This window comes from Fonsecaea pedrosoi (assembly GCF_000835455.1).
Source record: "Fonsecaea pedrosoi CBS 271.37 unplaced genomic scaffold supercont1.1, whole genome shotgun sequence".
Classification (NCBI taxonomy): Eukaryota; Fungi; Ascomycota; class Eurotiomycetes; order Chaetothyriales; family Herpotrichiellaceae; genus Fonsecaea; species Fonsecaea pedrosoi.
The window spans coordinates 2,046,982-2,072,164 of NW_013550615.1; the positions used below are offsets into that span (position 1 = coordinate 2,046,982).

General features: G+C 52.5%; 9 protein-coding genes across 9 annotated transcripts; 5 read left to right on the forward strand and 4 right to left on the reverse strand.

Moving 5' to 3' along the window:
• Positions 1 to 1,160: 1,160 nt before the first annotated feature.
• Positions 1,161 to 1,695, reverse strand: Z517_00744 (V-type proton ATPase subunit F; the record flags this gene model as incomplete). The annotated part of the gene is made up of 4 exons (XM_013433708.1): positions 1,161 to 1,301; positions 1,355 to 1,526; positions 1,584 to 1,618; positions 1,669 to 1,695. The coding sequence occupies 4 exons, from the start codon at positions 1,693 to 1,695 to the stop codon at positions 1,161 to 1,163; spliced, it is 375 nt and encodes a 124-aa protein (XP_013289162.1).
• Positions 1,696 to 1,983: 288 nt separating this feature from the next.
• Positions 1,984 to 3,327, forward strand: Z517_00745 (uncharacterized protein; the record flags this gene model as incomplete). The annotated part of the gene is made up of 2 exons (XM_013433709.1): positions 1,984 to 2,238; positions 2,290 to 3,327. The coding sequence occupies 2 exons, from the start codon at positions 1,984 to 1,986 to the stop codon at positions 3,325 to 3,327; spliced, it is 1,293 nt and encodes a 430-aa protein (XP_013289163.1).
• Positions 3,328 to 3,602: 275 nt separating this feature from the next.
• Z517_00746 (uncharacterized protein) lies at positions 3,603 to 7,169 on the forward strand (the record flags this gene model as incomplete). The annotated part of the gene is made up of 1 exon (XM_013433710.1): positions 3,603 to 7,169. The coding sequence occupies one exon, from the start codon at positions 3,603 to 3,605 to the stop codon at positions 7,167 to 7,169; it is 3,567 nt and encodes a 1,188-aa protein (XP_013289164.1).
• Positions 7,170 to 9,096: 1,927 nt separating this feature from the next.
• Positions 9,097 to 11,913, forward strand: Z517_00747 (uncharacterized protein; the record flags this gene model as incomplete). Its single annotated transcript, XM_013433711.1, has 4 exons — positions 9,097 to 9,163; positions 9,222 to 9,312; positions 9,369 to 10,624; positions 10,685 to 11,913. 4 exons carry the CDS (start codon positions 9,097 to 9,099, stop codon positions 11,911 to 11,913), a joined length of 2,643 nt encoding a protein of 880 aa, XP_013289165.1.
• A 2,067-nt stretch (positions 11,914 to 13,980) lies between these two features.
• Z517_00748 (uncharacterized protein) lies at positions 13,981 to 14,802 on the forward strand (the record flags this gene model as incomplete). Its single annotated transcript, XM_013433712.1, has 1 exon — positions 13,981 to 14,802. One exon carries the CDS (start codon positions 13,981 to 13,983, stop codon positions 14,800 to 14,802), a length of 822 nt encoding a protein of 273 aa, XP_013289166.1.
• A 143-nt stretch (positions 14,803 to 14,945) lies between these two features.
• Positions 14,946 to 16,916, reverse strand: Z517_00749 (uncharacterized protein; the record flags this gene model as incomplete). Its single annotated transcript, XM_013433713.1, has 3 exons — positions 14,946 to 16,032; positions 16,148 to 16,415; positions 16,574 to 16,916. The coding sequence occupies 3 exons, from the start codon at positions 16,914 to 16,916 to the stop codon at positions 14,946 to 14,948; spliced, it is 1,698 nt and encodes a 565-aa protein (XP_013289167.1).
• Positions 16,917 to 17,532: 616 nt separating this feature from the next.
• Z517_00750 (uncharacterized protein) lies at positions 17,533 to 18,228 on the forward strand (the record flags this gene model as incomplete). Its single annotated transcript, XM_013433714.1, has 2 exons — positions 17,533 to 17,635; positions 17,711 to 18,228. 2 exons carry the CDS (start codon positions 17,533 to 17,535, stop codon positions 18,226 to 18,228), a joined length of 621 nt encoding a protein of 206 aa, XP_013289168.1.
• Positions 18,229 to 19,298: 1,070 nt separating this feature from the next.
• On the reverse strand, positions 19,299 to 21,368 carry Z517_00751 (uncharacterized protein; the record flags this gene model as incomplete). Its single annotated transcript, XM_013433715.1, has 1 exon — positions 19,299 to 21,368. The coding sequence occupies one exon, from the start codon at positions 21,366 to 21,368 to the stop codon at positions 19,299 to 19,301; it is 2,070 nt and encodes a 689-aa protein (XP_013289169.1).
• A 1,075-nt stretch (positions 21,369 to 22,443) lies between these two features.
• Positions 22,444 to 24,811, reverse strand: Z517_00752 (uncharacterized protein; the record flags this gene model as incomplete). The annotated part of the gene is made up of 6 exons (XM_013433716.1): positions 22,444 to 22,867; positions 22,935 to 23,117; positions 23,195 to 23,811; positions 23,887 to 23,967; positions 24,024 to 24,328; positions 24,388 to 24,811. The coding sequence occupies 6 exons, from the start codon at positions 24,809 to 24,811 to the stop codon at positions 22,444 to 22,446; spliced, it is 2,034 nt and encodes a 677-aa protein (XP_013289170.1).
• Between the last annotated feature and the right edge of the window lie 372 nt (positions 24,812 to 25,183).

Consider the following 25,183-nt stretch of genomic DNA (forward strand, 5'->3'; position numbering starts at 1 on the left):
CGTGGTGATGCCCTCCATCGCTCAAGAATCCGAACTTGGGGTCGGTGTAGAGATAGACCCTGGGAGTGGATGTTTGAGTACCAGCGGCCGCCTGATTCATTGTCACTCAAACCCAGCCGGCGTCCATTTGGATTCAATCGCTGGCGGACTCCCTGGCTTCAAGCAAGAAGGAGGACCCACTCCATATCCATTCACCGGTAATAACTCGAGATAAATATATCTCTCGCCAAATTCTGTCCACATTCGACTTGCGAAGTGATGTTGAAACAAAGTCCTGTCTACAGCCTCATCCTCATCTCCCTAATTCGCAGCCAGAAGTGAATAGCCAAGCATCATTGAAACGTAGGAGCTCTACTTTGTAACTCCCTAACTCGGGTGATATGTTGACTTCGGATATAATCATAGTGGTTACAGGGAAATGCGTAGGAGCTCTGGTCCAGGAAAAGTGATCGGTGGGAGCAAATAAGATATCATCACTCAGCTAATCGAATGTGAAACCAAAAAAAAAAAAAAACACCCCGCAACTCTGGGTTTTTCTCACAATGTGAGTTTTTTTGGTGGTTTTCGTGGCCCATCATTCATAAATAAGATATCATGCGTGATTGAGGAAGGTTGTCCGCGCACTCCTTTCAAAATCCAGCAGAGAAGGAGGAACGAATGAACGTGTGCTGTCGGCGTACGCCTAGTGCTCGAATACACCGGTTCAATGTTTGCCCGGAAAGAAAGGCCTTGTGAGTTGTCGCTGCTAGGACCGCCGGTCAGAGAAGCTTTGTAGAAGGTATGTGAGAATAATATAGCTATGTGAGCAAAAGATAATTAGAACTCGCATTCATGAAGCAGAGTGGTGAGGAAAGAATGATTCCAGGCTTGTAAAAGAGGTCATCATATTGTTATTGAGAGCTCAACAACTTAATCGATACTTCTTCGTCGACTTGATGAATGTTATCTTGAAGTTCCGATCAGTCGCTGGCCACCATAGTTTTCATCGAACAATCATGGCTGTAGATCTATTGGAGTTGCCCTCATAAAAGATAAATCTTGGGTGTGATTCCGTCCAGTGGCTTGCCATTTGGGCGGTTTGAGCCAAAATCTGTGGCATATGGTCGCGGCAATAGATCATGAATTGCAGCGCTCTGTGTGTGGGCATATGCTTGCTTAATTCATTCACCGAACAGTCTTCTCACACGCCGAAGGACGCTGTCTTTCTCGGGGTCATAAGGATGATCTTTGCTCGGGATTTCGAGGACCGCAGGGAACGGGTCCTGGAACCTGTCGACAGTGTCTCGGATTTGCTCCGCAATCTATAGCAAGATCAGCGTTGCAATTCTACCCCAAAACTCCCGCCTTATCATACGTGTTGGTTTATCAGGACGATTCCAATATCTTTCCGCTCTTTGGTAAATCTGTTGAAAGCTTGCTCGATTTGAGGCTTCTCTGTCTTTGAATCGCACACGAGAAAGTTCTTCTGTGAGTCAGGAGGGTCGGTAATATGTCCGATGCCAGCAAGCAACAAGCCAGTGACTGAGCTGGAACACCAAAGTGAGTTGAGAGGTCAGCTGTTTAGCAGTAGATGCGGGACTTACTCCTCGTCACCAATGACAGCAACGAATTGCCGATCCTAGACAGCGCTGGTAAGCAAAGATCTCCTCACAGAGACAATACAATTACCTTGTATGCCGACACTGGCGCTGCCATAGTTGCCAACCGTTGGAGCCTGAGTTTTGGAAATAGATTGAAGCTGTTTCTGCAGAAGTGAATGTACCTTGCAGCTGAGCGCAGTTGCGTCGGCGGGCAAATGACATTTCCGATTGGCTGCATTTCGTCATTGTTTACTGCCTACTCCTGGGTACACCACTGCACCCCAAATTTCACCCTCACTTCACTGGCATTCAAAGCGACACTTCGCGATCGCATCGTTCTACCTCTGGTCGCCTACAGGAGAATGTCTTCTGGGCCTTCTTCGCATCTCCTTTCATCGAAAGAATGCCCAAGTTCGTGAGGCGGCAGCCTCTCGCGGAACGTATCAAGGGCTACCTGAACCCCTACGACTTCCTCCTGTGGCTGTCAGAAGAACTTGAGTCCAATGGCTGGGATCAACTGGAAAAAGAATGGGCTGCACCTATTGGTATTGTCTTGAATGTCTCCTTTGTCATTGCGAGGGCCAACTCCAAATCCAAATCGACCAGCTATGATGATGTGTTTGGCGATATTCCAGGGGTGGCGTGGACAACCTGGCTGGTAGGTGCTGTCACCGAAATGAAAGACCACCTAGAATCTAATATCTCATAGGCTACCTTCATTGTTCACTTCTTGACATTGTTCTGTACTGTCAATGCTACCTACACCTTTTGGCGGAAAAGACATTATCGCCTTTTCGAAACATCCGTCGACGACGTGCCGAGCACCCCTTCCGCCAAACGAGTGCGAGTCGATTCTTCACCGGTCTCCTCCTCTCCACTGCAATACCTGTCGCGCATCATAGGAACAGAGTCAGCTCGGTCAAGGGCACATCCTGATCCAACAAGAGACGTCTGGGAAGTCGCAATCTGGGACCCTTTACCTATATCCCTACGCTTGTTCTGCTATTTCAGTCCTGGCCACATCCTCGTATACTGGCTTTTCCTACCTACTCTCCCTTCCGACCCTAGACCTAGCGTCACAATCGCAACAGCCATGTTTGTCGCAATGCTCCTCTCCGCACAGCTTTCCTTGCTTCAGTCAAGCTATTCCGCTCAGGTCAAAGACTCAGCCTTGATCTCTAAAGAAGTATTGCATGAGTACGACACAAAATATGTGAGACCACGGACTCAGCCACTGTATCGAGATGTGGGGACTCAGTTCAGTGAACAAGCTTCATACAGCGCGAGTCGCGACGAAAAGTACAATAAGGTCGACGTCTATACACCTATGGTGGTGATCAATCGTGGTTTCAGACCCAATCCAAATCCCAACTACGCGCAGTATACAGATCCCGACACAGCAGTAGCCAGTACCAATGTTCGACAACGCCTAACTACCCCGGATCTCCGTTCACCGATCCACAATACCAACCCCAGCACATCCGTGAGGCCTCTGGGAGGAATGCGCCAACCAAATTTTCGACCGACTGCAACCGGGGGCGAGGGTGGAAGTCTTGGTGTATATTCTCATGCTGCGTCTCCTCTTCGGAAAAGTGCGTCAGCTCATTTTTCTCGTGAGAATAGGATGGCGAGTCCAGAAAAACGGGGTTCACCGGACAAAAGAATGAGTGTCCCTGCTGCGGCGGCTACTCAAAGATGGGCTCAACTTCAACCTGATAGCTATCGCAGAGAGAGCGGTCGCTTCTGATAGATGTACGAGTCATCCAAACAAAAGGCATGATGCTCTTCCGTAAATGCCATTCAGGGGAGGGCCCGGTTTCTCCCTTTGGCGAATTCAATTCGGGTTGTTCCTTCCGCAACAGCAGCATGACTCTGCCCACAGATCTTCCACCGTCATGGTAACCGTCTCTCAAAATACCAACGGCACTATGGTGTGACGTTCTCACCACCATGCTTGGTGCACAGACCAGCATATGGTATGAAGTACCGTACATGTTATAGCAACCACCCAGGTCTTCTACAATGCCTGTGAAACATCCACATTCTTCCCCTAACGGTCCACCTTCTTTTACCTCTCGTCTTTTCAATAAATTCTCATCCTCACTAGCTTCATTCAACGTCAAAAAGGAGACCTTATCTGAGAAAGAAGGCGTCAGCTTCATACATCAGCGTTCGTTACGACACACTTCCAAATTTTGCAACAGTCAAAGTACCTTCTACCAAGAACCGGTGAAACGAAGTGCCATTTTCTACGCCGACGGTATTGACGACCGGCAACCACAGCACTTTGCAGAGCGGAGTGCCGAGGGCATACCGATCTTCGATGAAGACCATCGCTCTCAGAGAGGGTTTGACTCCTACAAGCTGAAGACCGTGCCGGAGCTTGATGCTGTGCACGACGTCTCAAGCCGCTTGGGTCGCCGAAATCGTGGTTTTTTGGACGATTACTCGGTTCAAAAGGTCCAAAAAGGCACCGCAGCCACCGCGGCCACCGATTCGGAGATGCACCGCTTTGTCAACAGCGATGACTACCTTCTCGCCCGAGGTGCGAACCCCCGAACCGGAGTTGTTACGCCAGGATCCCACAGCGCTAGCAACTCCGTTGACCAGAACCAAAATGACTTGTCTAGGATTGGGAGCCAAGTACCCTCGCGTCGATGGCGGCAAAGAGGTGACCAATGGGTCAGCTTGGGTCTAGATGAACCAACGCCCCAGCCAACGTCGTTGATAGATGAGCCTTTGGAGCATCAATATCAACCCCTGAGGATACCACAGAAGCTCGCAACCCAGGAAAAGCGGGATTCATTGCTTAATCTTGGAAGAGGGGAAGATGGGTCTGCGACGAATCTAGCCTACATTCCTGGAGAACAACCCTATCTTTATCAGAAGTCGCTGGGACTGGATATGAAAGAGGATGTTGCCTATGGCGGTGTTCAACAAGCCAATATCCTGGACGGTATAACCATAAACAGACCGATTAAGCGGAAACCTGTTGGGAGTCCTCCAGCTGGAAGCGCAATCAATCCAAGCGCGCATCCTCAGCGAGGGACAAGCGGAAGCACAGATACCGTCCGAAAGAACCCCATGTTCAGCAGCGAAGTACGGTTCTCCTCTGCACCTGATATTGTGAAAGGACGCCTGTTCCAACCTTACACAATGGAGAAGACTCTACCAAAGATTCCGACCTCTAGATCAGATACTGCAAGTCAAACTGGGGAGGCTCCTTTTTTAGGAGTTCCACAAGCAGACCAGCAAGTAGACGGCCAAAATTCAAAAATCTCAAACATCTCTGGCCATCATACAGCCGAAAAAGAACTACCATGTCTGCCGATGAACAATGGCCAATTCTGGTCGATCCCGGAGCAGACACCGTACCCGATTACTTCAGAGGGAGTGAAGGAAACGAGCATGACGGCATTTCAGCCCTTGCACAGCGAGCCTCCGAAGGGGCCGAGGGCAAGCGACTTCGTGCATCCACACGGTCGCGGGAGGAAGTCAATCTACCCAATAGCCCCGGAGGCGACGCGCCTCAAACCTATGGGGGAGAGAGTGATGCCAATCCCAGAGTACGACAACCCCCCGAAGCTCCTATTGCCGTCGACGCAGACCAGTGGTCCCAAAGTCAAAGGACCAAGGGCTCCGCCCCTACAGGGAGTAGAACTTCTAGATGGAACGAGACAAAACCTCAATCCACGGTCGAATATCACTACCATGTCCACAGACATATCTATGGGTGCGCGCCGTCTTCAAAGGCCCAGCCGACCACTCCGACAGCCGCAGCCGCCCGACTATTGGATAGCCAGCCGTGGCCAGCAGGCTTTCCACCCGAAACCACTTCCGTTAACTGGCACAGACACCATCATGAACAACAACATGAACCGGAGTGCCGATGCCTTCATGCCAGTCCCAATGCCAAGGATCAGGCCCAGGGAAGCAGCACGGCCCCCATTGATCACAAGGGAGGAGATGTACCGGATACCCAGAATCGTGCCGACAAGCAATCAGCCAGAATCAAGAGACGTAAAACCCCGCCAGATGTTGATGTCACAGAGTGTGGAGCCTGGAGCAGGAGAACACGGATTCGTGACAGAAACGAGTCTGATGCCAAAACCACTGAAACCACGATTACAACCCTTCCAAGGGCCCGCCGCGTCGAAGGATACAAAACCCCAGCACGCAGCAGTGAGCGCGAGCGGCGCCGGCCTGAAGAGGAGATGCAGCCATTGCAACCAGGACGTCAAGCTTCTCAATTCGGATAGTGTCACCCCTATGTCCGCCCTCCAGAAGGACGTCGCCAGAGCAAGCGTGGGTACTGAACGTTTGCATCCAAGGGGAAGCCCACTGCCAGAATTGCGCCAGGATGTAGCTCCACAACAAAACGCAGAAGCCCAAAAAGCTATCATGAGTCACTTGCACAACAACGTCAATGTCGTCGACGAACGTGATCATACGATCTGCTGCCCAGAGTGCTGCAAACAAGATTGTCATGAAGGTTGTCTCGGACACCCGAGCCCACCATGGCCATCTGGTGGTATGAGCAACCTCTATTTGGACGCTCGGAGTTCAACCAGTTCTAGTGATTTGGGAGCGCAAGACCATTTGGAGATAGAGAAGCCTCAAGAGAGAGGCAGGCTCACACGGCTTGCTGACCTCAAACCTGCACTGAAGAGGTCGCACAAAAAGGAAGAGGTAACCAAGTCTGGCAACCATATTCAGGCAGCCTTGTCTAAAGCTGGCGCTAGTGAATTGACTTTGCACCCGCCATTACCTTCGATGAAATCTGTTCATGACTCGGTCAAACGGCTACCAGGTGCAGTGGCAGCAGCCGTGAGCGCCATGGAGTCACCATGGCAGAAAAGAACGAAACAGCCGTTGGCGGCGGTATTCGGTGCCATCGAGGCATCACAACACAGAGTTTCTGCGCCGCGCCCAACTTTTCATAGAAGGAAAAGAAGTTCAAGTTTACCCATTATTGGGACTGGCGTCACTTCACGCCCCAGTAATAGGGACGCTCAATATCTCCGCGCCGCAAGCGGAGGCTCTCGGCTCCGCGTTGCCACACCTCTCGCCCTCGCAATGGCCTGCTCCAAGTCCAGTGAGAATGGCCATTCGAAAAGCCGCAATGTCAGTGGTGCGAGCTCCACCACTATCGAGCTGCAGGTCCCGAATTTTTTATCACTGGCCTCCTATGGCAGTTGTGGTGCCATTGGAGAAGTGCTTCTCATACCCTTTCAAGCTGGCCAGATGTGGATTCGCAATCACCCTCAGATCATCACCGTTGGGAAAGAAATGGGTCAGAGAAGCTGGGCAATGGCGCAGCTCATGACAAAGACGGGGTGGCGTCTATGGGCGATGATATTTGTATACTCCAAGACTGGGAAGATCAAATTCCATGTCAGCCAAGGGGAGACTGCCGGTGGATTTATACTGGACGTGGGCAGGAGCCTGCTATACTTGATCATCTTTGCTGCGTTGAGCACGCTAGCGATGCGTGTATTGGGAATGGTGAGAGGATTGCTGGGAATCATCGTGTGGATTGTCCGGACTATATTTTGGGTGTTGAAGGGTATCTTGGGGTTGCACAGGTGAAATAGGATGGTGGGAGAACACAGAGGCGGTCGAACAGACTGGGGAAGATTGATGAGAAGCTGCTGGTGAGGGAAAACATCATTATCCATAGCGTACAATGAAAGGTAGATAGTTATTTCGACAGAGCGAGCTGGTATCCGCAGAAAGGGCGGCATGTATTCGATTCTCCCTTTCAGGGATAAGCCCCTTACTCTTCTGCTTGGTGGAGGATGTTGAGCCCCCGTGTACTTCGACATGGCTGGTGGCTGTGACAGCTGTCAAGTCTCATCCTGTCTCTGACAATGACATACAGGATCTTAGAAAGTGTTCTTGCCTTTGAGAAATGCATCTGTTGTTGGAGACTCGATAACTCGACTAAACGGCGCAGACCCTACAAATCTCCTTGAATCGTCTCTGCCAGATGCTCTTCTGCTCTTCAACCCGATCAACCACGGTCCCTCGTCTTTGTCGATCAGGACATTCTCTGCCTTGACGAGTCCCTCAGATAAAGCCATGACGATGCAGAAGTGTCATGTCCTGTTCGATCCGTCGCCTCCATTCGTGCCTCTAGGCAGTGGAAATTTCGGTACGCCATTTCAGGACTGATTGGTTTTGGTTTCAGGCCGCTCCATGTTGGGGGAGGGAGGGATAGGGAGTCACTGACCACACATCTCATGCGATTTGTTTGTCTCGATGTGCTCGTATTCGCGGAAACAAAAGCTATAGTAGTCTGTAGGGTAGGAGTATAAGTAGACTGTCGATCGAAAAGCCTATTCTGTTGGGTGTAGGGCGGAAACTCTTTTCCTAGCCCATTCATTTGGGTCCCGTGCAATTAACCTGAGGGGGGAAAAGCCTCGACTTAGGCTAGTGAGCCTTGGAGTATCCATACCGAGTACTCTGTACTCGGTACTCGTAGGTACAAGGTCTTAGGGTCAGTTAATTGATTAATGAGCCTCATGCCCGCTGTGGGGATGGAAGTTTTGCCCAGCCCGGCATCCACATTGCTGCTCCTCAAAGTCGGGGGCGGCAAAACATTTAGTCCGAGTCTTGTCCAACACCAATCACAGCCAGACGAATCACCATTAAAATGCTGAAAGGGCGTCTTGTGTTAGCCATTTTTGCCTGTAGGTCCCTACTCCTCGTCGGTACCTGTGCGGAGTAAAGCACCATCCCAATTGAACCTGGTAAAGCAGGTGAAGTTCACCCAATAATCATCACCCTCCGCGGAAAAAAATCGATTCCTCATGGGACACCCCGGTCAAAGAGTCAATTAGGTATGTTTCACTCAGTCTTGGACAAGCCACTGTTTTTCTTGGGCTGCCACGGCACCTTTGATCGACAGGGCATCAATTCGCAAAAGGGGTGGGATATCCGCGACCCGATCTTTCAAGATATGTTGTCTTCTCAAAAAGTCTCGAATACGATTACACAAGACGGTGACGAAATACCATTGAATAATGGCTAGTAGCAACATCGTGTGACAAAACCAAGCACACGGGGACGGGTACCTTCTCCGGGAGACGAAAGTTGATCGTCAACATGCCACCCTCGAGGGGTGCAACAAGGTTTTGGCCCCAGTGTTCGCTGCTTGTCTAGATTGCATTTCTAAAACGGCGGCTCAAGCCAGCGGGCGTAGCTCGTCACCAAGTCACCTAGCCTTCGTATTCGGGTTCTCGAATAGACGTGATTTTGTCATTGGCTGCCGACTGATCGCAATCCAGGCGTTGCAGTATATGTACCGCGTACAAGGTAGGAAGGCCACAATGTGGCGTCGCGAGTCTTTGAAGAGATATACGTTCGCTGAAGAATACTTCCCCTACACTTCTTTCATTCGGGAGACTTTTGGACCTTTGGTTGTCATTCTTTTGGCCACGGTCCTCTTGTGGCTCTTGCAAAGCGTGTCGCCTTACGAAAACCGTGTAGGAATGTTGATTTACATCTCGTTAAGATGGTTGACTTGAACAACCTAACCGTCGGCTACGTGTCCGGTATCATCGCCGCTGCCATTTTCGTTGGTAGGTAGCACCACAGAGCCTCGATTGGGACTCTTACATGGCTAATATCATCATTCAGTCCAGATATTCGTTCCTACAGCCTTACCTGTCATTCTTCTTGGGCTGCTCAATGAAAACCATTCGGCTGCAACTGCAACGGCGGTTGGATGGTACGTGGAGGCACCGCCTAACCTGCGCGACGAGTCTTGATTCATCTCCCTCTTAGGTCTGTTGTCGGTCGATTCCTGCATTCCTCCTACTGGCCCACCATTCTCTCTGGAGACACTGCGGCGACCTCACAAGTCCCTGCGCGCGTGGTGACCATCTCCGCCCTGAAGTCATTCTTCACCATCTTGATCGGCGTGGCGGCCATTGTTACCCCTCTTGGTCTCTACCAGGACATCATCTCGAGCAACACAGAAACCACATCCGCTTTTCATTATATTGCAGACAAGTCAGAATTTGGTCTTGGAACTCCCCCAAGGACCTACCTCCCTTGGAGCCGTATCTGTGGGGGATGGACCCCAGCCAATTGTCCGAACTCGCCTGAGACCATAACCTATTTCACTAATGCCACGGGAGAATACTTTTCAGCAGATTACTACGACTCCCATGTACCTCAATATGTCATTGATGTGTTCGGAAGCGGCCTCGCGACCCAACCCAAATCCGTCTCGAGCATTTGGGACATCCAGTCACGATCGTACACTTGGTCGCAAATCAACGACAATCCTAGCGCACTAGTAGCAGACAATGGATCGGCCTACCCTGTCACTGCATACCGACAGATTTCTACCATGGTCTTGGAAGATGACTATCTTGCCATTGAAGGCCTGGTGGTGGACATGAAGAACGGCGGAATCGGTTTCAGGAATCACAGCGCACCACCCGTGTCGCCGTTCGGCAGCGCATGGTCTGAAGACCTGCTGTTCGTGGAGCCCGAATCGGTCTGTGTCGATACGAACCTCACTCTGGACTTCACCATCCCCGTATACACTAGCTTTGGGAGACAAGTCTCGGATCTGGTGCTGACAGATCGAGGGGGCTTTGCGAACCTCATTCAAAAGTATCCACTTTGGGACCGCGAGGACACGCAGAAAAACCCAGACCTCTATTTGCGCGCATACAAGGCCGCTTGGATCAACAATGCGTGGTCCATGGCGTTTATGAACGTGACCAATTTTGCCAATCAGAGCGACCCGGACTCTCATGCTTTTGAATACCTCAATTCTCATGTGGGAAAGACATTTCCTCTCATGTCCTCCAATACATCGGGACTCAGCGGCATGTCCAGTTCTCTGGGCCCTGATCTTCTCACGACGTCGACGCTTTTCGGGTACTACTTATCCGGTTTGGATCAGGGGACGGGGATATACGACAATTATAGCTCTTCACTCAATCTAAGCACCTCCAGCACTCCATCAGTTCCGCCGCTATATTCAAATCCTTTCAAGATCACTCAGTCAAACTTTTCTAGTGCCGGTGAGTCAAAGATGCCTTGATATTTTTCGTTTGTTCCTTCGTCGACTAACACTCTGCCAGAACTTCTTTGTCAAGGCGCCGGTGGTCAGGATATTGCGAACATCACTAATTTTGCCGCCGCATGTGGACTGCTCTATGGAGCACCTCGGCGGAGAGGCGGGAGCGAGTCAGTCGTCTTCGAGCCCGGCTCCAAGTGGACTATCCCGTTGTACTCTTGCATTTCGACCTCGAAAGCCGTGATCAAGACCGTTTCCTTCCGCTTCAACGGAAGCGACGATCTCTCTGGGCTAACCATCACCAACATAACCAACAAGGTCTACCCCAACGAGACTTCCAAGCCTCTCTGGGGCGTTGAGAAGACAAACAAAGTCCTTGCCGATGTCCGCGTTTTGTGGGGTCTCCTGTCAGGACCGGACCAAGGCAACGTGAGTGTCACAACATTACGAAAGGAATCCCTCTATCTCCCTGGCTATGTTGGTGGAGGGGCTGGAGGCCCACTGTCTGTTGGCTATCAGAACCTGCCGGGCCTCGATTTTCACGCCGATGCCCTCGGAGCAATCTACGACATCGCCTCCTACGGAAGCACGGGCACTACAGACTATTCCGGCAGATCGAATCTGGCCATGTATCGGCTCTGGCAAGACCTCTCGCGCACCCCTGCGACCGCCGCCAGGATGCTGAATCTCATTTGGACGGACGTGGCGGCGAACTCGGTCGTCGGCACGAGAAGTCTGCAACAGCCACTGCAGAGATCCCTGCAGAAACGCGACGACAGCTCCTCGTCGCAAGGTGGTGACGAGGACCCGACCCTCCTGATGCCCGTGACCGTGTTCGAGCGACGCGTCAGGTATCACATGGTATACGGCATTCCGGCATTCATGACCCTCCTCGGCACACTGTGCGTCCTCGTCGCCGTCTTAGTCGTCTTGTGTCTGGGCCGAGCCGGCACCGCCAAGATGCGCAGATACCTGGACCGGACGTCGCCGGGGCGCCTCATGACCTCACACGCCACCCTCGACAGTCACACCCATATTCACCCGTTCGAGTCCGATTCGGAGAAATATCGCAGCGACACGGGAGGAAGTAGGCGGTCCACTAAGGATTGGATCACCACTCAGGGTCGGAGAGAGATCACGCTTTCTCAGGCCGCGGATGGCTCCATCATCGTGGAGGATCCGCAGGCAGAGCGTGCACGGCTGCCCGTGGTGGAGCAGGTAACTCGCTTTCCTGACAAGAGCGGCGCACTAACACCTGGGGAGCGTGGGAGTCTAATGGGCAATGACCAATAGTATAATACGTATGTATCTATCTATCTTTTGTGTTATGCATATTTCCTACTCCTGGAAGCTATATATATGCCTAGCTTATAGTGGAATTTTCCATCTATCTTATCTACCTATATCTATATTACATATTATATCGGCCTCGAACTATGCTTCGGCTATGAAAGGAGTAAAGCTGCTTGGAATCGACCGCGTACGCGCATATCCGGCTAGGCCGAGTACGGGAGAGCACAGTAGGAGCTACGTCTTGGGCTATACGAGTATACAACAAGGGCACTCGAGCAGGATTACGTATGTGACTCCGAGGGAGCCCGTTCGGAGGAGCCGCTTCGGGCTAGTACTCAAAGCTAGATCCATCCTACTTCGGTTGAGTTATTACTGTATTGCTCCAGTAGTGTCACATGGTCCTTTCCGTGGAGACCTCAGTGCCTTTCGCTTTGGCAAAAGGCAGCTGACAATGTTAGCGCTGGTTTGTCCTTTGATGAAAGAGCACGGATGCTGTTGTCAAGCAAGAAAAATGCGATGCACCAATGATCAGAAAGTCTGATATTCGGCATTCAGACACCGCCAAATCCCCTCGATTGGGTAATGGATGTTCCACTCCCTCGTTTCATTGTATGCGAGTCCTCCTCTGTGACGACATATCTGACATTATTGCGGTCAAGGTATATGTCGGTCACCACTTGCAAACGACTGGGGAGCGTGGTCCATCAGAAACCTGTCCTCATGTGCACCGGGCCGTGGAATTGTCCGTTGTGGTAATAACCACCGGGGAACCGATGATTCCAGCAGTTTTCGCGAGGTCGAGTGGACGAGGCTGGAAAAACACGCTCAAATGTATGTGTTTGTACATCCTGCCGCCCACAACGGTGGGTTCTTTCCTTCGGGATATGCGTTGAAAGGCAAGCGACATGCGTGTTGGGAAATTTGGTGCAATTCGGGCAGCGGCGTGCAGCAGGATACTCGATCTTGCAGCCGCAGCCTTTTGGATTCGACATGTTGGGCATGCAATGGCGATGGATCGACGGGTATTCTCTAGCTAAGTGCTGGACGACTTTGTAGAGTTTCAAGCAAGTGGGATCTGGGAGCAAGGAGACAACACATAGGGAACTCCATAGCCCTGGCGCGCAGGCAGAAAGGCTTACTGAGATCATGAATCACGAATACGGTGCTTCCATGCCTCAAGGCCTTGTAACCTAGATGCCATATCTGTATGTAACACAGGTGGACGTGTGTAACACGTGGAGGCTACTACAGTGACTCCCCAGACCTACGCTCCTACACTACTCAGTCAGACACTCTCGTCACACTCTTACCGAACTACACGCCTCTTACGCGTGCATAAGTACCCGTCTATTACCCTCACACTTAGTGAACTCCGCCTCGTTTGTTACAGAGACCATCCTACCCTTCGATGGTCGAGTCCTTTCAGTCCTTCCAGCGTTATTCTGCCCACGAGCATCTATTGTTCAGATTCAGTGATTTTGCCTGCGGATCAGCGTCACCTGCGGCTCGGCTCTACTTGTGGCCTCGATTTGTGCCTGAGTTGCATTCAATCATCCCCATCTAGCTATCGGCTTTGCTCTTGCGGACACCTTTACCTAGATACAGCCGTCGATTTTGCCCAACGAACGATCGATTCCTGAGAATGGCTACGGACGAGATCATAGAAAGAGAGAAGGGAGGAGGAAGAGCATCCTTGTTCAGCCACAGCGATCTCAACCATACACATTATATCATCTCCTCCATCAGACGATCCTTGTTACTATCGACCACGCCTCTCCCACATATATCGATACCACCTCTTGGTCTCACAACAATTGAGTCCAGACGCGGGCCGGGGCGGGGCTAGGTAGGAAACGGAAAGGATACCTCGCTCAAATCTCATCACTTCCCAATCATAATTTAGAGGTTGACACTTGTACTTTGTCAGCTGCGCTAACAGGGTGCAATCGAAATCGTCAAGGTAAAGCCCTCCTTCCAACGAGCACGTCGCAAGTAAAATCGAGCATGCGGTACCGGCGGATTTGAGTAGATCTCGCCACTTCCCTCCGACGCATGCGATTACCATCCATGGAAGCAAACTACGTTTATCTTGACGGCACGACTGTGAGAGAACAGATCATCGGAATAGGAGGGACAGGCATTGTCGTCCTGCGACGAGGGTACGCATACAAAATACCTCTAATATCCAAGATTATCAAGATTGACGGAGTTCCCTTCGACTCTGGAAAATTATTACCCTCCAGAGAAGGCGATTATGACGAGCGCGCCACGGCTGTCAAGGCTTTCGAGCACGAAAAGGCCATCTATAGAAGATTGGGCGACCACCCTGGGATCATTCGCTGCTACAATCTTCAATCCCCCGACCCCTCAATCCAGATGCCATTGATGGAGGGCGACCTGAGACATTATCTGGATCAGACGACGCGGCCTGGAAAAGAGACGCTACTATCCTGGATGACCCAACTGGCGCACGCCATGTCCCACATCCATTCCCGCCACGTCATAATCGCCGACTTCCGTTTAGACAACGTCGTCTTTGACGAGAAGATGCGTATCAAGCTCGTTGACTTCTCCGAGTGCTCTCTTATGCCGCTTGACTGGGATCTCGACGACTGTGATGAAAATGGCTTTTCGACATGGACCGATATTGGCCAGTTCGGGGCGGTCATGTTCGATATGATAACGGGCCAGTGTTGTGCCTTTGACATCTATCAAGACTGGGAGCAGGTCGGAGACCCGACGACCTGGCCTCGACGCGATTCTCTCCCGTCAACGAGCGGAGTATGGTTAGGTTCCATCATCGAAAAGTGCTGGACTAAGCAATTTCCGTCGGCGCGAAATCTTGCAGAAGAGCTGGACAGGGAAAATGATATGCTCCTATCAAAATGAAAATGGTTGACGCATCATCTGCCATTTTCTCCATTCATCCTGTTTGTTGAATGCGGAAACATTTCACGCTGTAAACTAGCCTAGGAACCTACCTACCTATCTACCTCCCTCGCACAATCCGAGGGCAATCTCGTTAAAAGATTTCACAGCCTCGCCTTGACGACATCCTGCGCCGAGTCCTTGGCCGCCCACTCTCGTATGAGTTTCCGCTGAATCTTCCCGCTGGGACTTTTGGGGACCTCGTCGATGAAGAATACCCCGCCGGTGAGGTGCTTGTGCTTGGCCACCCGGCCCTGCAGCCACTGCGCGAGAGCGGCCGCGGAGACTTTCCCCCGGAAGGGGTCTTTCAGAACCACGTACGCGCGCGGGGCCTCGTCGCCGTCGTCGCTGAGCTTGACGCCCACGACGGCCGAGTCGGCCACGGCCTCGTGCTCCAGCAGCGCGGCTTCGAGCTCGGCCGGCGCGACTTGTAGGCCCTTGACCTTGATGAGTTCCTTCTTGCGGTCCACGATCCAGTACAGGCCCTGCGCGTTCCGAATGGCGACGTCGCCCGTGCGGAGGAAGCCGTCCGCGTCGAACAGCGCGCGCGTCGCCTCCTCGTTGCGCCAGTAGCCCTGGCAGATGTTGGGCCCGCGCACGTGGATCTCGCCTCGTTCGCCAACGGGGACCTCAACGCCGGCGTCGTCCAGCAGTTTCATCTCGCAGTTCGGGTCGATGTAGCCGACGCTGCCGCTGCGGTCGTCTCGTCCGCCCGGCATGTGCAGCGCCGAGCACGTCACCTCGGTCATGCCCCAGGTCTGCACGACGCGACCGCCCTGCAGCTTCGCCGTGACTTCGTTCTGCAGTTCCTGGCTCAGCGGCGCCGCCCCGCAGAGGATGTTGCGCAGCGAGCTAATGTCGTAGCGCTCCGTCTCGGGCCGCTTGGCCAGCATCACCAGCACGGGCGGCGCCGTCTGGAGGTGCGTGATGGCGTGCGTCTGGATGTGTCTGAGGAACTCGGTGTAGTGAAACTGCGCCATGATGTAGACGGGCGACAGCGTCTTGAGCGCTGCGAGAATCGTCCACAGCTGCCCGTAGGCGTGGGAGAGGGGCAGAAACCCCAGCCAGCGCTCTTGCGGTCGCGTGGCCGGTGTGTACGGCTGTTCGAGATCCCGCATGTAGATCGACTGGGACACATTGGCGATCAGATTAGTGTGGCTGATCCGGACGCCCTTGGGGAGGCCGGTCGTCCTGAAAACGATCCCAAGTCAGTTCATCCTCGAAAAGAGCTTTCGCAATCATGACGACCTTGAACGAATGAATGAATGTATGCATGCATGCATGCGACGGAATGTGCCAGGCTTACCCAGAAGAGTAATTGAGCACGGCTGTGGTGTTTCTCGCCTCGTCCCCATCCAGCCGTCTCCACTGCCACTTTTGAGCGTCCTCGACGGTCGCCAGGATGGAGCGGAAATCACGAATCCCCTCGGTCACCGGTTGAGGGTCTTGGTCAAAAAGGAAGATTCTGGATTTCGACAAGCCCGCGTTTCTTGCCGCGGCGAGAGCCACGGTGAGGTGTCTCGGGTGAACGAGGAATATCTCGGTGCCGGTGTTTTGCAGCTGAGTTGTCGCTTCTGTGGGACGCCATTTTGTCAGTCATTTTTATATTCTGCGAAAAAAAAAAAAAAACAAGAGAATTGTATAACTACACAAAATGAACGATAAAGGGGGTGGAGTTGGGGCTTGGATTTGGGTGAGCGAGCCATTGGAAAATGTGGGTTTAGTGCCGTACCATGCACACCGAAACTTATACTGCAGCCGCTGAATATGCCCCCTGCGGCGATGGCAGCCAGATAGAAAACAGGGACAAACACATGGTTCGGGGTAAACATCATGATGGTGAACCCGGTCCTGGACGACTCCCCTGTCCGTCCACCCACCCCGAGAATCCGCTGGAACCCGAGCGCCAGCCGCTTGACCCAGACGAGCGTCTCGGCCGGCGACAGCGCGTATCGAGAAGGCTCGTCGGCAGAGATGTACAGAGGTTGTGTCGAAGGCTTTGCGTCAGGGGGGAAGAGGTACGTCAGGAGATCCGTGGGGGGGATGGTGATCGAAAAGGGAGATTTCTGAGGCATGTTGGCTTCGAGGAAGAATCTACGGGTCGCCTGGTTTTCTTGTCGTGACGATTCTCCTCGATTGATACGAGTTGGGACCCAGACTTTATCGTGTGCAGCACCTACACCAACACCAGGACCCTGGACGAGAAGCTGCGAGCATTCCAAGAGAGCTCCAGATACATCAAAACATGATTACAGCTGAAAAGGACCACCACTACTACTGTGCCACCGCCTCCAGAGCTGGTGGTACATTTCCGGTGGCATTTTTTGAGAGCTGCTCTTCTCCCCGTCTCCGCAATCTTTGACCTCTCCCCCAAATCCCTCTCAAAGGAAAGGGAGATCATAAGTGGAAAAATAGATCTACAACCGCGGAACTCGGCGCGCCTCTCCAATTGGGACTCTCTAACTCTCTGACTCTCCGGAGAAAAGGCGGGATTTCTTTCTCGGGTGGGGGAATCAGCGGGGAGATGCCGGGGGATTTAGAGCATCTCCAACGCGCATATCTCGGTACCGAATATAAGGCACTTATTATATCATACTGTGCATACTGTGGTATATTTCGAGACGAAGCGATCCAGAGAAATCACTCTTCAGCGGATTACTGTGAATTCTACAGAAAGGACCTATTGTCAACATGTCAGCAAGCACGGATACCAACCCTGTGGAAGCACCTCGCCAGGGCCAGCTTCAGGGCAAGGTTGCTTTGGTAACAGGAGCGGGCATGGGGTTTGGATCGGGTATTTACTACCTTCCTCCTTATTCCCATGGATATGCCTGTTGAACAAATCGGCTTACTTCGATGCGGTGTGTAGCCATTACCAAAAAGTTCCACCGAGAAGGCGCCAAAATTGTCGCTGTGGACATCAGCCCTGCACTCTCGGACAGCGTGGTCGAGGCTTACCCGGACGGCAGCGTCGTGCCCGTCATCGGCGACGTCTCCAAGATAGACACGTGGAACAAGGCCCTTGAGGCGGCCTTGGACAAATTCGGCAAGCTCGACATCGTCGTCAACAATGCCGGAGTCATCTACGACAACACGCCGAGCCACGAGGTCGAGGAGGAAGAATTCGACCGTCTCATGCGCATCAACGTCAAGTCCCTCTTCTGGAGCTGCAAGGTCATTGTCCCGTATCTCCAGAAACGCGGAGAAGGCGGCAACTTTGTCAACCTGTCGAGCACGGGGGCCTCGAGACCGAGACCCGGTGTGACATGGTATTCTACGACCAAGGGCGCTGTGAGCATAATGACCAAGAGCTTGGGTGTGGAATACGCCCCCAACAAGATCCGATTCAATGCCATCCTCCCCGCCCTGGGAGAAACTGCAATGTGAGTCCACAATCCTCTCTGCACGGCGCGCGATGTTGAAGAACAGGAGTCAAAGAAAAGGGAAAGATGTGTGGATCCCTCAACTGATGTGTATTGTGCGACTTTGGCAGGCTGCCCAAGGTTCTAGGGAAACCAGACACAGCGGAGAATCGCGCTCCCATTCTAGCCTCGATCCCTCTCGGTAGGTTTACAGAGGGCACAGACGTGGCCAACGCCGCAAGTTTCCTCGCGAGTGATGACGCTTCCTTCATTACTGGTATATGCATGGAGGTCGATGGGGGGAGGTGTATATGAGTCCTGAAGTTCCGGAAAGGCCTCCAGACTCTCTGAGTGATGGGCAATATATTTTGTGAAGTGTCTTCATACATACGGCCAATGATCATCAGTTTCAACCCTGGTTCTAGTCTTCTATTGGAGTTGACCACATCGTACCGAGTCGTTACCATGAGAGAGTCGTCTAGCAGCGCTTGAGGCGGTACATACAAAGGAGCCGTGAAGGAAGTTTTCTATGGGACGCGGAGATCTATCTACACCTAGCCTAGAGTATACCTTGGGATCGTGCAACGCAGCAGGTTAATATTATATGCAGAATTTTCGGAAACTAAAGGGGGAGAGGAGGAGCCACTCTTATACCCCGGCATACTAGGCCCCCACTGGCCGGACATGGTAACAGGCTTTATGACCATCTCTGGAGTTAGTTAGCTCTATACCCCAATCGTCTACATACGTGAACGTGCTAAGCAGAGGCTGCCTAATGTCTCGTATGGGGTCCGAGAACATAGAGCCTAGCTTGCTTAGGCGCACTATTGGCTCCATCCAGCTTCGAAAGTCAACTTGGAGAGTGCGCAATCATACTGCATACTAGTATGTCCTACGTAGTCTGAATGAGTGGCTATAGGCTCTTCAGCTCGGGTAGACTGCAGTATATTCTCGGCTTTTCGGCTTGCTCTGTTTAAACCTGCTGGGTTGGATCTATCATGGCTCATTCCCGGGAGCATAAAGAGCAGGAGCTACCGTCTTTTCGCACGAACGTAGAGCTAGCTAGCTAGACGATTCTTGTCTATTTTGTATTCGTCAGATGGCCGTCACCGTCAGACCTTTTAGGTCATGCGGCTCTCTCCACCGCCGAAGGACTTGAACAAAGTCGTCAAAACCTCGCGCCCAAGCGCCCAGTCTCGCCAGTTTCCGCTGGGATTCAACTCCCTCGGCGGCGATGCGCAGAGCCTCTCCCTCGCCGTTGAAGTAGCTCGGTGGGCACTGGGCCATCGTCGCATAGACGTACGCACCAGCGGCGATTTGCTGCGTCCAATCTTCCTCTGCCTCGGCGGTGGTTTCGATGACAAAAGGATATTTTGTGTTTGAGGAAGCCTCGTCGGTCTGCGATTTAGCCGTGGCGGCGGCATCGACGAGAATGGAGGCGATGTGCTCAGACAAATAGTCCATAATCACTGTGATGTTGGGAGTGAGTCCAATTTGAGTCAGTCCAATGAAGAACATGTTCGGAAACCCGTGGGTCTGGACACCATGGAGCGTGGCGGCTCCATGTAGCCACTTGTCGTTCAGCGACAGACCGTCCCGACCATAGATCTCCATGTGGGCGCGACTTGCAGGGCTCGTGTTCAGCGCGACCTCGTAGCCGGTGCTGAACACGAGAAGATCGACCTCGTACTCCTCTCCTCTGAACACCAGTCCGTTCTCTGAGAAACTATCCACCCCGCGGCCGTCGGTGTCGACAAGGGTGACGTTGGGCAAGTTGAAGGTATCGAGGTACTCGTCGTGAAAGCATGGCCGTTTGCACCATCCGGGATACCAGGCCTTGAGCTTCTCCGCCGTGGCTTTGTCTTTGACGATGTCGTCGACTCGGGCCCGGATCTTTTCTTGTCTCTGGAGGTCTATCTCGTTCATCCTTGCGACGTAAGAGGGAACATCCTCCGCCATCCGCGGCACGTTCGGTCCACCCGTGAGGCTCGAGTAGGTGGGGAATTTCGTCCAGGCGTCCGCGACCATGTCGACTTCTGGTCGAGGTGTTGCGTCGGCGAGAAAGGCGCAGAAGTTCATCATCCTCTCCCTCTGCCAGCCTGGTTTTCTGCGCACCTCTTTCTCGAACCAAGCCCTGTCGGTCTCGGACTGGCCGCGCACGTCCACCGCCGAAGGGGTTCGCTGGAAGACGTACAAGTGTTTGGCCCACCGTGCTAGGTGAGGTATGGCCTGCACGGCCGTCGCGCCAGTGCCGATGACGGCGACTCGTTTATCCTTCAGGTTGACGAGCTGAGGATCAAGCTCGGATCCGCCAGTATAGTCCCAGTCCCAGCGGGACGTGTGAAAGGCCTTTGGTCTGAACTTGTCCAGGCCCGGTATCCTGGGAATCTTCGGCCAGTTGAGATTGCCACCGGCCGCGATGGTCAAGCGGGACCGGACATTCAGGAATCCTTCGTGTCCTTTTCGCGTGGATTGGAGCTTGGTGGTCCATTCTTTGGTGCTTTCATTCCATGCCGTGCTGATGACTTTTACCTGGAACAGAGTCTTGTCCACGAGATTGAAATGTTGTGCCACGGCTCGGGCGTGCTCTCTCAGCTCAGTGCCGTAGGAATACTTATTCTTTGGCATGTAATCCAGCTCCTCCAGGAGCGGCAGGTAGATGTGGCTTTCCACATCGCACATGAGGCCCGGGTAGCGGTTGTACCACCAGACTCCCCCATAGCCTCCTGCAGCGTCTACCATGCGGATGTCGTTGACGTCCACTCCCGACTGGATGAGTCGAGCCGCGACCAGCAACCCTCCGTATCCTGCCCCGAGAATCAGAATCTCGCAGCGTGAACCATCCGTGACGGAATTCACACCAGGGTCGTCGGTGACCTCTCTAGCCCAGATGTCTTCCGAGAAGTTGCGATAAATGTCCGACGTGGCCAGATCGATGAATTGAGCATTCCCGTCCGACCTGAAACGTTTCTTACTCTCAGTGGCGTACTTTTGTAGCCTGGCATCGACATCAGAAGCTGCCGGGTGGCCATTCTCGCGTTGAAGCTCTGTTGTTGTTGTTGTTGTTGTTGTTGTTGTTGTTGTTGTTGTTGTTGTTGTCGCGACCACCGATTTGGATTTGACATCCTCCTGGGGTAGGTTGACGGGCAAAAAGATCTCTGTCATTGTGAATTCGGATTAGGCTCTAACAGGTGCCAGGAGAGTAAGGGGGAAAAAAAGAGTCGATGGCTGTGCTGTGCTGTGCTGTGCTGTGCTGTGCTGTTGCTGTGCTGTGTTCTTTTGCCTACCTGTGCGCTGTATTGGAACCTGTTAAGCCTTGTTTTTAATAGACCTGGATGTCGGCCGAGGTATGGGCGCTGAGTGGTTGCTGCGAGTTTCTGGCGACCCCACCGAGGTTTGAGCCACTTTTCCCGGCAGCGAGGACGCCGTGAAACTTTTCAGTATGTATATAGCACAAGTTTGCACAATACGGTCAACCTCGGTGTCTTTTAATTGTTGCACTTCGCGCGCGCTTTCGCTACCCGTCAGGTGAGGCCAGGTTGTCGTGCCCACACCTCCAGAGGGAGTTCGGAGTATTAACGTCTATGTGCAGCGAATCAAGAGTCAACAGACTCACCTTGAGACCCACCTCTCGCATTTCCTCTTTGGGTGCAAGTGTTGTATCGCAATCTATGTGGTACTGGTACCGTGTTTCGAAAGCGCTGCACCCAGAGCCAGGAGATTCCTGCGAGATGAAGTGGTCTTTGTGACAGACCATCTCCCAGAACTGTATGTGATATTGAAAAATTCAGCGCGGGAGTAGAGGTGACTCTTTGTCTAGATGCTGATATCACACGGTCTGCAGGATAGGCTATACTTTAACCATTACGGCCACTGAAAGTTGATGGCAATTGACTCTTACCTGAGTCCGCGTGCAAGGTGTAAAGATCCCTCTGCTCATATCGACTCGCCTATTTGGTCATATTACACGTATCTCACATCATATTCCTCAGTTCAGAGGCGGGGAGCCATTCCCCTGAACGTTTGACTACAGCTCAATCTGCCCTTCGTGTCCCTACTGTATGTTCGTCCTCGGGGTCGGCGAAGTTCAATATGTCTGGTGAACCCATGAATGTGTTGGTCTCAAAATCCCACCCAGGCTCGTACCTAAGATTGGCATTGTAAGTCTTTCGAGTTACCGTACAAAAATCTCAAGAGCCGTTTTCACGAGCTCAAGGACGTTGACCTGGGTGTAAAGAACTTACTGGCATACCGACTCTTGAAAGGCCATGGATGACATGCCATCGTCAGGGGGAAACAAAAAGTCCTCGGTGAAGAGTGAAATAATCTCGGTGTCCGAGGGATCTGTTGACTGATTGTGGCGTTCGCAAAAGACGTCTTCGACTGAGACGGACGTTGAAGGCTCCTGGTCTTGCATCGAGGAGCTCATCGGCCCGCCGTGCTGCCGGACGGTGCCGGAACTGCAGCTGGCCTTGTCCTTCAATTTGCGAACCGCCTCGCAAAAGATTTTGTGGGTCATGCTGGCGTGCCAGAATGTTTTGCCCATTTCGGCCATGATGGTCATACAGACCTCCAGTTGATAGGCGCTCATCTGTTTTCCCAGCCCTTGTGAAGATACAGAACCGTACAAATGCATCTGCATGGCGGGGACAATCGCCGTAACCCTAGTATTAAACGTAATTAGGAGGTTGTTTCGGCGAATGAATCTGGTGGGGAGAGGGCTGCGCCTACAAGATAGAGTGAGCACGGTCCACAAGACCGGCTTGACTGAGGTTTGTCAAGATCATAGTCACTGCGGATGCGGCGGTATAGATCTTGTTCAGGATTGTCGGACGCCACACCTTGAACTGATCCGGCGTCAGGTCGGAAGGAGAGGCGAAGAGGTACGGCCGGTACAATGCTATATAGACGGAACTGTGGAAGACCGGAAGCCGTTAGTCATTGCAGCGTCGCCAAATCAGAGCTCGAGGCGGAGTTGGTAGGGGGCTTACTGCTCAATGACTTGTACTTGATAAGACACGAGCTGCACCACCGGGTCTTCGTCATCGGCCACCCCTTCCAGAGACATCTGTGAGCACTTCTGAACCCTTTCTCGATCGTTTAGAATTTCGCTCGTAGAAGCCTTGGCTCGATTTGGCTTATAATGTGTTAGGTGAATGCAGTCCAGGGTAGCACTCAGATGTAATATCTTGAGCCAGCAGCGGGCAAGGGCTCGAGTTCCGTTAGGTAGATAGAACCGCGCCTGAGGGGTATCGTTCTTTCCACAAAGTAGCATGATGTCGTCGACACTAGGCATGGGAACGTTACAATCCTGGAGATGGATGCGCATAGGCCGTCCCATCCCAAACGAGATCCACGTCTCCCGAAAGTAACAGGACCACCAGATGAGCCTCCACAAAACATGCTGTGTCTGTGGTAAGCTTGAGGTCCTGGAAGACGGATTCTGCGTATCTTGGTGTATGCCAATTGAATGACAGAGGCTGATGGCGATGCCAATCCAGTACCAGTTTCCTGTGCGGTCTTCGGAGTCGTTGAACCAATATGCGAGAAGAATGGTGGACTGGATCAAGATAGTCTTGTCGGTCTCATACTCGAAATTGTACAGTGACTAGGTGGGGACGAGCCGTCAGTACAATGACACTAAGAAGACTGGATCTGACAGCAAAGAGATGCATTGAACAACCTTGGCTCGCTGGTATAGATCATGCTTCATTGCTTTGCGTGACGTATAGCCAGCTTCACGCACAAGCTCGGGGTCCGCAAACTGGACATAGTTAGTACAGACTTGACACCGGTAAAGGGGTAGAGAACTGGTCTTACACTAGCCGCCGCAAAAAGCATACTCCATAATAGAAGTAGGTGCACTTGCTGCGCGGACTTTTGGTGATACTGAGTGAGGATGGTATGTGCATCCACAATAGGGAGGAAGGGGTGCACGTAGTGGAAGTAGTGTTGCAAGAGCTTGTTAGAGACACTCGAGACTGGTAATGAGAAACAGCCTTTCGCTTTCAGAAAGGCCAAGTCATCGGGGGGTAGAGCACGTGCAGCAGCACGAGGAACCAGGTAGTGATGCTGATGCTCTGACTGACAGACATCCATCACAAAGCTCAGGACGTGTGGCTCCCCTTTTGCAAATGCACTATATTAGATGATACTCTCAAAGAGGACAGAGATACTAACTCACCAAGATAGAGCGGCAGGGCGGACTGCGCCCGGCGGTTATTCATAGCATCGGTATAGGCTGCTCCGTTGTAACCTTCGTCGCATTCCTGGGCTGGCGTAACGCTACCCGGAAGACTTGTGCCATCGGATGTCTCGACGTTACTTCCAGGCACCTCTGAGGGCGATGCATCAGTGCCTGTGGATGGCCGTGGAGGCTGAATTGTTTGGTACGACTGTTTTGAGACCCCCCGAAGTTCGTCGACGGCGGCATTCTTAGAAATGTCGCTTGTCGGCGCGGACATTTCCATGAGATCGGACGTGTCCCCCGTCGATGCAGACTTGTCTGTCGGGACACGCTGCACTCGCCCCCTCCTATGCCTATCAGAGAGTACATAGTCAGACGCTTGAATTAAAAACGAGGCATATTCAGCCGGTTTTGAAGTCATATCGACTTGGAGGGAGCGACAAAACCGTACCCGCGAGCTTTTGTCGGAGGGACTATGCATTTTCTCCCGTCTTGTCGGCAGTTCCAGCAGGGAGGGCCGAACTGTACAATGTTGCAACGAACCTTGCGGCCGTGACAAGACTCACAGGCTACCACCGCACGCCTGCGTGGAAACATAGACCCAGACGCTGTATCGTCTGGTCGTTGGGGAGCCCGATCAGTCCCAGCCACGGGGTTCGGTGTTGAAGATTGTGCCTCACTATCTTCGAGAGTGCTCATCCTTGAGAAGCCCTTTGGTGATGCTCAAATGAGCGGACTAGGATTTGTCAGAAGCGGGCCTCGAGCAGTATTCAAGCCCAAAAATGGACGCTGA